Genomic DNA, 13,111 nt, shown 5'->3' with positions numbered 1-13,111 from the left:
ATTAGTTATCCATAAATATTCCACATTTGGCTGCTACTCCAAATATCTGAGTCTGACCTGAAGGCAGGTACCTCCAACCCAGCCAGGAGGAGCTCCCTGACCCCCAAGCCATCCAGCACAGCTGTGCCACACAACCAACAGTTTACCTGGGTTTCATTCCTGCAGGTGCCCAAGAGTCTGAGCAGCACAGGACAGCAGGGCAGATAGGGAAAGGGCTTCAGTTAAAAGATAGTGACACATTTTCTCATCAATCATGGATTTTTTTCATGGACTTTGATGTATTTTCATGTACTTTTTGGCAGAAAAAAGGGAAAAGCTGTTCAAGTCAAAGCAAGGGATGACTTACACAATGAAAACCAGAAAGAGAGAGGAGTCACATAGCACAGCCCTCTACTGGTTTGTACTGGCCAGTGATGGGAAGTGGCTCTGGCCTTCTGCTGTTGGCCACCCAGAAACTAAAACCAGTGAAGCAGAACTTCCACTACAGATCTGTGGAGATGACACATTGTTCACTCCTACTGAATTCAACCTCAAATTACTCTGTGAGATCCTCTGAAATTACCCCAGAAGAAATGGCTCTGGTTAGCAGTGCATGAGTGGGCTCTGCCTCTCTCCCAAATTCCAAGGCTTTGCAGACTCTGCAGTTGGATGCAACTGAAGCCAGCAGCAAATGTGATCAACACATCCAAACCCTGCCAGTTTGGATGGTAAAAGTTGTCTCATCCCCAGAGTGCCAAAGTCCTGTTGTGCCCCCAGAGTTCCAACAGCTCTCCAACAACATGGCAGAAAAGTTGAAGTAAGAAGAGCGAGAGGAATTTGGACAGGTCATGTGAGCTGTTTCAGGAACTGAAATTCTGAGAACATCTGCAGCAAGTTCTCTGTCTGCTTCTAGTTCTAGTTCTAGTGGATTCTCCTTCCTAGAGATGCTGCAAAGTCATGTGGACACAACCCTGAGTGACTTCAGGGGATCCTTGAACAAGGGGATGGGACTGGATGACCTCCAGTGGTGCCTTTCAGCCTGAACCACTCTCCGCTTCTCTAACCTGGCACAAAATATCCTTAAAACCCCTCCTCCTGAGTCTGCTGATGTGCATTTGCCACCCACAGTTTCCTCTCTGTGAGCCCAAAGGCAACAGGAACAACTGTTGATTTCTAGCACAGAAGAGTTTGGATATTTAGTTTATCCCACGATAAACTGTCCACCAGTCTTTCCAAGTATCATATCAATATAATCAGAAACATTTCCCTTCTCCATGTAACAAGGAGTCCCTTCCAGTCCCTTCTCAAAGTCCCCTCCAGTGCCCAAAGGGGCTCCAGGAGAGCTGGAGACAAGGACAAGGGTGTGGAATGGCAGGACAAGGGGGAATGGCTCCCACTGCCAGAGGGCGGGGATGGATGAGATTTGGGAATTAGGAATTGTTCCATGGCAGGGTGGGCAGGCCCTGGCACAGGGTGCCCAGAGCAGCTGTGGCTGCCCCTGGATCCCTGGCAGTGCCCAAGGCCAGGCTGGACAGGGCTGGGAGCAGCCTGGGACAGTGGGAGGTGTCCCTGCCATGGCAGGGGTGGCACTGGATGAGCTTAAGGTGCCTTCCAACCCAAAGTATGGTGATTCTGTGATTCAATCCTCTATGTAAGACAGCAGAAGAGCAGGTTTGGAGAGCTCAGACAAAGTGGAAGATTTTTACCTGTGTAGTCCTGTTCCTGCTCTCGAGAAGGAGCAGCTCCTCCGACAGCAGCAGAGTCCGGGCTGGGTTGCAAAGATCCAGGGGCTACATTTGGTTGGGAAAAAAAATAAAAGAAAAAGGAAACAAAAGAAACAGTCAAACCTTCCAGTGGCAGTGTGGTTAGTGAGATACACTTTCCACCCACCAAACCCACTTTGTCTCACTTTGAGCTGTAACTCACGTGAGGAGAAGCCGCCCCACGCTGTGCTCAGAAGGACACAAAGTCTGCAGTCCAGTGAGAGGAGAAAACAGAGACTTGCACTCACACCTCCACCAGCCCCAGCTGCGAGAGAAGCAGCAGCCCTTGCCTCTGACAGGGGCTGCTCTGCAGGGGGGTTATGGGTGTTTGTCAGCAGGAAGCACAACTACAGTGCTGGCACGTCAGGTTCACACGTCCCTCAGGCACCAATATTGCACCTGATGGTGTGCATCACTCTTAAAGCAACTTTTAGGAATTCCTGTCCCCTCCTGTGCCACACCCAGCTCCCCAGTCAGTGCTGGAGAGTGGGACAGGTTCACGAGTCCTGAGCGCACAACAAACCCTGCAGCAGCAGCCTGGAGCACCCTGGGGAGCAGCACAGTGGGAACGGGAGGGATCTGCACAGGGCCCTGCAGGGGTGACAGGACAGAGAAAAAAGCAGCTCCTGAAGGGACAGATTCCCAGGCACAATCCAGGATGAGCTTTGGGACTAAGGAGGCAGAAAGTGCCCTTTGTGTTCCTGCCAAAACCAGCTGAGGTGAGCCCTCCCAGGGGCCATCAGGGGGAAGGAGGTGATCAAACACCTGCCCCCAGCTCCTGCCCAGCCTCAGGCAGCCCACTGCTCAGGCAGCAGGGACAGGGAGTGGGGACCATGGCTTCAGGCTGAGCTGAGCTGGCAATGCCGCTGCCACTGGCACAGGAGGACAAAGGGCTCCCCACAGTCTCAGAAAGGCAGGGATTCATCAGCAGTGTATTAAATACATGGAGCAGATGAGATTTTGGGGGTTCTGGCCACATGAAGGACAAAATGAAGGACAGAGAGGGAGTTAGAGCTACCACCACCAAATTCAGGGCTGCTGTCTTGAAACAGAAAAAGCTCATGGACCTGCAGAGGCAGAACATTCCCTGTGAAGCCATTTCTGCTCTGAATCCTTGTCCTCTGCTCTGGTGCCAGGCTGGGAGAGCTGGGGTTGCTCACCTGGAGAGGAGAAGGCTTCAGGGAGAGCTCAGAGCCCCTGCCAGGGCCTGAAGGGGCTCCAGGAGAGCTGGAGAGGGACTGGGGACAAGGGATGGAGGGACAGGACACAGGGAATGGCTCCCACTGCCAAAGGGCAGGGATGGATGGGATATTGGGGAGAAATCCTTCCCTGTGAGGATGGTGAGGCCCTGGCTCTGACTGCCCAAATTTTAGTGTGACCACCAACTAAAATAAAACGCCTTTGCACACACTGACAGTGCAAAGCACCCTCAAGAAGAACCAGACTGATCTGCAATTCCAAAGTTAGCTCTGAAGCCCAAAAGCTGGGACACCTCCTCCTGACCCAAGCAAGTACCAAGGGCCAGATTTGAAAGCTGTAAAGGAGGGGAAAAAGTCCAACAGAGAATTGCTTGGCCAGGACACGATTCCCTTTGAGACAGCCCCCAGCACTGTGCCAAGTCCAGCCAGCTCCAGAGGAGAGCTGAGCATGGCAGGGATCCGGCTGGGAGGGAGATCCTTGCATGGATGCCCAGCTGGGCACTCCCTGGAGCTGAGATTGGGCACTGAGCACATCCAGCCCCTGTGGCTGCACTGACCTGCACAAAGATGGGGAACACCAGCACTTTGGGGGCCAGGGTCACGTAGGTGCCGTAGGAATGGGGGATGTGAGGCCTCACTATGGTGCAGTTCTGGTAGTTCCCATAGCTCTTCATGCTCTGCACAGTCTTCATCAGCCTGGATTTCCTCCCAGAGCCTGTGTGGGATTTCCCTTTAGAGCCATTCCCTGGATGGACACAGGAGGCAGAAGGAAACACAGGATGAGGAGGGAGCTCCCGCTCAGTCCTGCTCTCCTGCATGGGAATCTTGGGGAACTGCTGGAGCCAAGAGCTAGAGGGACAGGCATCACTCAGCTAACTGGGAGTCCCAGGGATTCAAGGAATAACAGCACTGATTCCATTGTTGCTAATGGCAAACAAGGTGCCCTGGGTGGTTTTGTTCCAGAGCTGCTTGTTCGGTGGCTTGAGGACTTCAGTGAGTGCCACCAGCAGCAAAGACACAGCTGGGAAGGTACAAACAGGACCCCAGGGAGGCCACAGCAAGCTCTGCTTCAGGCCAGCACATCCCATCAGTGCTCTGCCCTCTGATCTGCCCTCAGGATTCTCCCCCTGCAGTGCTCTGTCCCACCCTGGGGTCCCAGCACAGGAAGGACCTGGAGCTGCTGGAGCCAGTCCAGAGGAGACCTCTGAGACACTCCAGAGCTTGAGCCCTCTGCCCTGGAGCCAGCCTGGGAGAGCTGGGAGTGCTCACCTGGAGAGGAGAAGGCTGCAGGGAGAGCTCAGAGCCCCTGCCAGGGCCTACAGGGGCTGCTGGAGAGGAACTTCAACATTTTTATCCACACAAGTCCTGCTTGCTCTGGATTCTGGGCATGGAATTAGCAAAGTGCAGCAATGCCATGACATGGGGCACTGGGCTAATGACAGTTCTCAGAAGATACTGGGAGTGGAGGTGTCAGAGAAACCGGCATAAGTTACACTCATGGCTGGGATCAATCCCTGCTGCTGCCAGCAGTGGTTACTCAGACATTGGGTGTATTTATAAAGGATGACCTCACTGTTCATGAGGCTGGCATCACATCATCCTCTGTTTTTCAGCATTACATTCTGGGCTGGAAAAGGCCCAAGCAGCCTCACTGATTTTCAGCCTGTCCCTCTTCCCTGAGGAGAGTTATCCTCACTGAAAGGAGGGATTACAGGAGCCTTTCTCCTGCACCCTCCCACCCCAGCTGCTCAAGCAGAGCCCAGACCACATCCTGCTTGACCCCAGCAACCTAAAACTGCCCCAAAACTCACAGGCAACAGATCCAACAGGAGCTGCATGGCTCTCTAACCAAAAATTCACAGCTTCAGAAGAAGCCCCACTGAAGCCCAACATATTTACTTCCTCCCTCCTCCTGTAGCTGATGAAGTAAGCCAGCTTGGGGCTGCAGGCAGAGCTCTCCCCTGGGATTGAACTTATCCAGGTGAGGAGCTGGAGCATTCTCCTTCTCCCCCACAGGGATGTCTCAGGAGCAGGAATGAGCATCCCTCCTGCAGCTCCCTGGGGACCCCCAGCATCTCTCCCTCCTCCCTGCAGCCACCCTGGAGCTCCTGCTCCCACCACAGAGCCTTTGGAGCTCCTGCTCTCACCACAGAGCCTTTGGAGCTCCTGCTCCCACCACAGAGCTTTTTGGAGCTCCTGCTCCCACCACAGAGCCTTTGGAGTTCCTGCTCCCACCACAGAGCCTTTTACCCTGGCACTGTAAGAGATGCCCAGAACCTTCCCAGGCAGAAATGAGCCAAAACACTCCAGACCATGGCCCAGGGCAGATAAGGTCTCGTCCAAAGCAAACACACAAACCTGCCCAGCATTACATATTCCATTAAGCATTAGGAAATAGCACATTTACTCCCAGATAAAGGCAGCAGAGGTAGCCAACCTGGGCTGGGAAGCCAGCTTGGCTGTTTACTGCTGGCTGGAGCAGCTGCCTTTGCTGGGGGCACCCTCATGACCTAAGAGCTTGTTTCCATCTCTAAGTGCATTGATCCTGACATTTTCCCTTTTCCCTGGTTGCACTGGCAGATAACATCAAAGCTCAAGAAACAGCTCAGCACAGGCCAGATAAGATCTGTCTGGGCCGTGCAGGATTTGCTTTTGCTCTTATCCCTAAATCACCTCATTCTATCAGAGGAAATAATCACCTGCACAGGTCCTGGCACAGAAACACACCCAAATGTCAGCTCCTGCCACTGGGTGGGCAGCTCTGTGCTGCCACACTTCATCCCTGCTCAGGTTAACTGATACCTTCCTCCCTCTGAACTTAACATTAAATAATTAAAAACAAATCCATAAAAACCCAAAATTTGCTATGGAAAGAAGCCCAAGCCATTCAAATCCCACCCCACTGTAAGAACAAGTCCCCATGGTCTGGCTCATCTTTTCACAGGACCCACAAACAGCAGGAAAGAGCTGCAATTATCCCAGAACAAAACATCCCCTGCAGTTGAGAGTGGAAAATTCTCCTGGCTGCAGAGCTCCAGGGCTGGGAGCTCCCAAGGCAGGGGGGCCTGGCCCTCACTGCTCCCTCCTGCTCCCCAGCACTCCCCCCATGGCTTTGCCAGCCCCACTCTTGGCTTTCTCTGGACACAGCCCCACCTCAGAGACAGCACCAAGTTTTCCAGCTGTGCCCTCACCAGACAGGGAATGCTGAGGGGTTCACACTCCTCCAGGAGCTGAGCTCTCCTAGGGATCCACAGCTCATCCTGAGGGCATCCAGACAGGCCAGGGCAAGCACAGCCTCCCAAAGCTCCCAAATCCATGAGCAGACAATGGGGATTTCCACAGGACCTGGATTCCTGCAGTGCCCAGCCCTGCCACCCACCTCAGCCCACTCTTCCCACAAGTCCAACCATCCCCAGGGAGCTCCAGGCATCCCACACACATCTGTCACAGCTGAGGTTCACAGTATGAGTTTATGTTTCAAAGGTGTTTTGAGGAGAGCTGGCCCAGAGACTTTGCAGTAGCCCAGGGCTTGAATACTCCCCAAATGTGGCACAGCTGCTGGCACTGATGTGAGGCACAGCCACCCTCACTCCTGTGGCACTGAAGGAGTCTCAGAGCAGGGCTCAGCTCTCCCAGCAATGCCTCATGGATGAGGAGAACACGTGGGAAGCAGGATGCTCAGAGCTCTCACCCTGCCCTGGGAAGTCCCACCAGCAGAGCCCTCTGAGAGCTCCCAGAGCCCTCACATGAGGCTCACCCCGTGCCCAGCTCCCCTCTGCTTCTGCCTTCAGAATGACCCCAAAACCCCTGGGCTGCTGCTCCTGCCCTCAAACCCGAGCTCTGCAGGGCTGGCACAGGGAGCTGATGGTGCCAGGAGGCCCAGCCTGGAGCTGGGTGCCCTGAGCAGCTCTCCCAGCACAGGCACAACTCACCCACAGCAGTGCTGTCCTCCTGGTACACGGGCCTCAGCAGCTGTAGGGGACAGAGGGGACACGGTCACGCGCAGCAGGCCCCAGGTGCAGCGACAACAACCAGCTACAGAAGCTAACATGCCAAACCCAGCCAAGCCAAAGCACTTCAGAGAGGGCAAAAAAACATTTTTGCAGCAGAAAAGGAGAGTAATGAGTGGCAGTGTGATCTTGTACAGTGGGAACACTCCCCACATCCTCCCCATATCCCCGGGGTGAGGCCTGAGGGGAGGCAGCAGGGAAATGTTTTAGGAAAACAGTGAAAGCTCCACCGAGAGACAGAGGTGCTGCTTGTAAAACTGGCAGACATTTAGAGATGATGCTGGATGAGGCTGAAGCTGGGGCCAGGAGAGGCTGCAGCCCAGAGCCACGCGCAGGCCCGAGCCCTACCTGGCTGCCGGGGTTCAGGGGGGCCAGGATGATGTAGTTCTGGTCGGCAGCAGAGGGCACACGGGACAGGGCTGGCAGGGTGTTCTGGCCCCGCTTGCCCAGCTCTGTGTACCTGTCCCAGGTGTGCAGCCCCAGCCCCTCGGAGCCATCGTAGAGGATGTGGCAGCTGCGGCGCTGCTCCGCCTGCGCGGGGCCGCTCTTCTCCCGCTTGTGGGGGGGAGACTGCAGGTCGTAGGCGGATTTGCAGGAGGACCTGCGAGTCATGGCCTCGTGGGCCGGCTTCACCTGAGGCACCAGCCTCCACACCAGGAGGATGATCTCCGTGGGACAGTTCCTGGCAGAGATGCGGTGGGGAAATCAGGGCTGCAGCCCAGTGTCCCACAGCGAGCCCTGCAGCCCTTCCTCCTTCAAACCTCTGCTCCTCTCCTGTGCTCCTCAGCCCCTCCATCCTTCCTTCCCCTCCAGGGAATCCTCTCCTGCATCCTTCCTTCCCCTCCAGGGAATCCTCTCCTGCATCCTTCCTTCTCCAGGGAATCCTCTCCTGCATCCTTCCTTCCCCTCCAGGGAATCCTCTCCTGCATCCTTCTTCCCCTCCAGGGAATCCTCTCCTGCATCCTTCCTTCTCCAGGGAATCCTCTCCTGCATCCTTCCTTCCCCTCCAGGGAATCCTCTCCTGCATCCTTCCTCCCCTCCAGGGAATCCTCTCCTGCATCCTTCCTTCCCCTCCAGGGAATCCTCTCCTGCATCCTTCCTCCCAGGGAATCCTCTCTGATCCTTCCTTCCCTCCAGGGAATCCTCTCCTGCATCCTTCCTTCTCCAGGGAATCCTCTCCTGCATCCTTCCTTCCCCTCCAGAGAATCCTCTCCTGCATCCTTCCTCCCCTCCAGGGAATCCTCTCCTGCATCCTTCCTTCCCCTCCAGGGAATCCTCTCCCAGTGTCCTGCATCCCTCAGAGCTTTCCCCTTCCTACAGGCCCTCGGTGCTCTCCCTGCCCTGCCCTGGGCTCCCCCAAACCACCTCTGCCCGCCCTGATTTTTGGGGAGCACTCACCGGATTTCGTGGGCCAGCTCCACACATTTCCAGTGCTCCACAGACTGCTCGTTCAGCTGCAGCACAGTGTCGAGTTGCTGCAGCCCTGCCTTCTCTGCTGGGCCACCTGAGAGGGACAAATTCCAGTCACCTGCTAGGCAGGAGGCCGAGTTGGGGGGGAGGAGAAGCCCTGGAGCTTGGAGCCCCCCAGAGAGCTCCACAGCTTGCAGCCCTCACTCCCCCAAAAATCTGACAAACCCCATCTGACACCCACACCCAAAAATGAAGTGGGGTCAGCCAACCTGGAGCTTCACCTTGCAGCACATCCACACACACCAGGACAGAGCCATCCTCAGAGCTACTGCAGTAAATTCCCATGTTTCCTGGGGTGCTGTGGGGAGCCACAGAGCACACTGGAGACACCAGTCCATCCCACAGGTCCACAGCAAGAGGTTCTGCTCAGGGAACTGAGGATTCCCACAATCCTGCTCCCCTCTGACCTGTTTTCCCCCAAACAATTTCTGAAGGTCACCCAACCAGACAGACAGTTCTCAGGTTGGAGAGGGAAGGGAACAAAATCTCTGCAAATTACTGCAAAACACTGCCAAAATAGTGAGACAGTGCTAACCCAGTGGCCTCTGACCTCATTAGAGGCAACAGAGAATTCATCGATTGAAGTTTCTTGGAGGTACCCAGAGTGCTGCAAGGTATAGGAGCTCCAGAATCACAACCAGCTCTGGGAAGCAAAAAAGGAGCAAGAATTCATTCAAATCAAGAGGGATGAAAAGGATCCAGTCTCTTACCAGAGTCAACAGCCTGCACTCGGACTGGGGCGTCGCAGCAGATGGTGAAGCCAAAGCCATCAGTGCCGCGAGGGATGGTGATCTGCAGGGAGACACCTGTCAGGTGGGAGAGCAGCCACTGGGTGTGATCATCGCCCCTCGCTCCCACACTGCCCCACAGCCCCTGGAAATGCTGGCACATGGCTTTGGAGAGATGGGGAAGGGCTGTCACTGAGACCCCAGCGGTGGAATGGGTGCTGAAAGGCAGTGCCAGACGGAGCCAAGGCTCTCTGGAACGCCACAAAAGGAGTGTTTGTTTAGCACACACTCTGCTCCCAGCCCTTCCAAGTGTAAGGAAAGGTCTGAAAAGCCATTGGAAAGGAAAATCTGGCAGTCTGGCCCTGACACTGACTTCTCTAAGCAAATCACTTAAACATTTCATTTCCTGTTGGAGAATACAGAAATAGCAGCACTCCCCTGCTCCGGAGGGAGCTGCGAGCTCAGCACGCTCCTATCCTCCAGACATCTGTGTGCATCGCTCCCTTCCCTGGGCTGAGTGTGTTTTCCCTCACTGAGTTTGGAGAGGATGGATGCTGGGTTGATTTAGGCTCATTTCTCCTCCTGATTCGAGGAGCATTGAGCTTATTAATAAAATTATGCTTATTTTTTGATGTTGGCTTCCAGCAGCAGCTCAGCGTGACAGATCCTGTAAATACCTGATTAGCCCCCAAGACATTAGTCAAGATGCTTGTTTCACTGACAGAGAAAAGAAAATTAAAAATCCAACATCTGACCTGTATTATTTGGAAAGCAAACAGGCAGAAGGAAGATGAGGAATTCAGCAGAAGTTGCCAAGGAGGTGATATGGTTCCTCACTCCTTTACCACCGGAGGTCAAAGCAGTGAGATTTCATTTCCCTGCACCTTGTCCCTGTGTGATTGCTCAGCACAAATCAGGCTTCAAAAGAGAAAGTGGCTTGCCCTGGCAGAATCAAAACACAGATTCATTCCCACTGCACTGACTATTTTTCTCTCTGGAGTTTGCTGGTTCTTCAAAAAGGAACCAGCACCTTTGAATGAACCAAGAGTTGGACTCCATGGTCCCTGTGAGTCCTTTTCAGCTCAGGATATTCCAGATCCTCCACTTTCATCTACAACACCAAGCACTGGCACCAGGAGCCAGCCCAGTATCTCTCCCACTACAGAGACTCAATGGGCACTTCCCAGTCCAAGGTTTCCCCGTGTCAGATCTCCCAGTTCTTCTCCCTGAGCTGGCTGACCTTGACCCCACCTGCCCTGTGCTGCTGAAGAGCAGCTTCTCCCTGCTGATGTTCCTCACCTCCCACCACCATGGCCATCACAGGCAGTCACTGCCCATTTTTTGCTGCCACACACTGAGCTAAAGAACTATGAGCATCTGCCACGAGCTGGGAGGTGGGTGGGGAGGCTTGATGTACCCAAACTTTGCTAAAAAACACAGAAGAAATCTTCAAAATAAAGACTTGAGGAGCTCTAAGAGACAAAGCAGAGTCAGTTGTTATTCAGCCAAGGCAGAACAGCTTTCCTGCACGAGATGGTCAGCACAGCCCTGGCAAGGAGGGGGCAGTTGGGTTTGGAATTCTGCTGCTTTTGTTATTCCCAGTGTTTGCTGTCCCCCACAGCAGCTTTGGAATAACCTCAATGATAAGCTCAGGAGCACAGGGAGAAGCTGACCCTGAGCTGGGAGTCCCGGTCCAGACCACCGAGAGAATATTTCTTTGAAATGCAGGAGACTGGGACCTGCACATGGAAAAGCAGCACCTGGCACTGTGCACTGGGAGAACTGGAACCAGCACAGCGAGCTACTCCCCAGGAAACAAGTGCTCTAGGCTCCCAAAACCCCTAAAATCATTTTAAAAGAGGCAGTAGCAGCCTGCTGTGCCTGCTTCTTCTCTAATAAAGGGGAAATTAAGAGAACACCTTGCAGCTTAACACTGTTACCATCAGCATGCTACCTGCCAGTTATACAGTAAATATATTTTTTTATATTTGCATGTATTTCTATATTTTAATAATTTATTTATATTTAAAAAGCACCCCTCTCTGCCCATTTCCCCACTACAGCAACAGGCAGAGACCAGCCACAGGCACTCATGTGAAGATGCTTTCCTTCTACCTTCACTGTAATTTACAAATTGTAACGATATCAAGTTGGTGCCTCACAAGCAGCACCCACAGAGTCTATTTGTTGGATTAAGCCCTTTTCTGATCCAGAGATGGGGCAACTGAGAGGCCTTTTAAAATCTTTTATTCCATTTCCAGTCTCATGTGAAGGGTGAGACAATACAGATGTTATAATTCACACCATCACAATCAGAAGCCAACTATTTCCTAATTACAATACACTATAAGCATTTCTTGGCCTATCAGCTTTTTGCCACACCATGCCGTAAATGCCTTAAAGCCAATAATTTAAAATTACCCCTCATGGGTCCCACTACAATGCATCTTTCACAGTTCTATTTCTCCAAAGTATCCAGTCTTATTTACAAGGCCATGCCTTGAAACTTGTTTCAAGCTCCATTCCTCTCACAACAATGTCTCTCCTATTCTATGACATTTCTAAGCCAGCATTTCTTATCTCAAAGTTTATATACTATGTGAGCTTTCTGTCAAGCTTTAAGAATCCTCTACAAATCCATTCCCCACATCCAGCCCTACAAATCCATTCCCCACATCCAGCCACAGCAAGAGAGCTGCCAGGCACTCAGGGATCTGCCCAAGGGGTTGGTGCCAGGGGGATACAGACCTGCCGGTACCTCGGCTCCGAGCACACCTTGCAGAGTCCATGAAAGCGGTTCATGGCTGTGCCCCCCGAGCCCATGAAAACCCCGCGGCTGCCGCGGCACTCCCGGACTCCTCGCGGTGGAAGGAGCCCCAGTCACGCTGGCATGACGGCCCATGGGAACCCAGTTCCCGAGAAGAATGGCAGGAAGCCACCTTTCACCTCCCCGGCCCCTGCGAGCGCTGTATGCCGCTCCACGATAAGCCAGAGGCTTCCTGAAAGCCCTCGCTGACGAGGAAGGGAGAGAGTTTTATATTAAAATTCCTGTCAACTCTTTAGTAGTCCCCAGTCCCAGCTCTGTTGATGTGGCTTTTGTTCCTGTGGCATTCTTTGTGCGCACGGAGCGCTTTGTTATTGCGACGTTCTCACAAACACTTGGAGGATGTTTGAGCGGCGTTTCACAGGCACTGGCTGTGAGAGCCTCAATCCATGAAGTACACGGCTCCACACTCATAAAAAAGTCAGAGGTTTGGGTTTATAGAAGCAAAAAAAAAAAAAAAAAAAAAAGTTTGTTTTTGAAAGCACAGACCCAGAGGACATGCACGTCCCCGTGCTTTGCGCTCATAAAGTCACCAAGGGAGAAGCACCGAGATCAACTGTGCTGCATCCATGGTGGAATTTGGGAATTAAAGGCCAAGAGGAACGCTGAGCACAGCCAGCAGCCAGATACCCAGCAAGGCTCAGCTGCCTCTCTGCCAGAGTTGGGCACAACTCCTTGGAGATGGGGTTCCAACAGAGAAGAGAACACCTTCCACACTCCTACAGGGGATGATAAAGGAGGGAATGCTGGAGGGAACCCAAAATCTAGGTTCTCCTGCACAGTAACCAGAGTGGCAGGGCCAGAGAGGTCAGGCAGGGAGCTGAGGAGCCCCAGCACTCCCAGGGGAGCCGCGGTGGCAGAGCCATCAGAGCATTGTCAGGGCAGCCACGCTGGAAGGAGGAGCAGCTTTCCTTCCCAGCCAGCACTGCTCAAGCCAGTGGTGACTGCTGGAGAGGAAGGGAGGAGAGGGGTGCTGGCTTTGTTTGTCTTGCTCAGCCCTGTGCTGTAAAACAAATAACTGCAAATGCAGCTGAGGGAAGCACAGGGCGGAATTCGGCACAGATAAATCACGGGGCCGCCCGAGCCCCGTTTCCGATGCAAACCATGTGTTTGTGTTCCCATTTCCCATCCTTGCCTC

General features: G+C 53.4%; 1 protein-coding gene across 3 annotated transcripts in view; it reads right to left on the bottom strand.

Moving 5' to 3' along the window:
- Window positions 1-12,078, bottom strand: part of RGS3 (regulator of G protein signaling 3) — a 59,959-nt gene extending 47,881 nt beyond the window's left edge. Inside the window, exons 1-7 of one of the 3 annotated variants that reach the window (XM_050981059.1) lie at window positions 11,898-12,078; window positions 9,132-9,227; window positions 8,350-8,455; window positions 7,300-7,633; window positions 6,874-6,913; window positions 3,499-3,686; window positions 1,686-1,769 (exon numbers count right to left, since the gene is read on the bottom strand). In XM_050981059.1, the coding sequence (XP_050837016.1) occupies window positions 1,686-1,769; window positions 3,499-3,686; window positions 6,874-6,913; window positions 7,300-7,633; window positions 8,350-8,455; window positions 9,132-9,227; window positions 11,898-12,051 (1,002 nt within the window). In that variant the 5' untranslated portion in view covers window positions 12,052-12,078. Of the gene's footprint in view, window positions 1-1,685; window positions 1,770-1,905; window positions 1,911-3,498; window positions 3,687-6,873; window positions 6,914-7,299; window positions 7,634-8,349; window positions 8,456-9,131; window positions 9,228-11,897 lie in introns of those variants that run through there. The other 2 variants (XM_050981060.1, XM_050981066.1) reach the window with 2 other exon arrangements.
- Window positions 12,079-13,111: the final 1,033 nt, after the last annotated feature.

The sequence above is a fragment of the Serinus canaria genome, chromosome 17 (assembly GCF_022539315.1).
Source record: "Serinus canaria isolate serCan28SL12 chromosome 17, serCan2020, whole genome shotgun sequence".
In the NCBI taxonomy this organism is placed as follows: domain Eukaryota; kingdom Metazoa; phylum Chordata; class Aves; order Passeriformes; family Fringillidae; genus Serinus; species Serinus canaria.
Note: the sequence above shows the minus strand (reverse complement) of the source record. Positions and strands in the feature narration are given on the sequence as shown.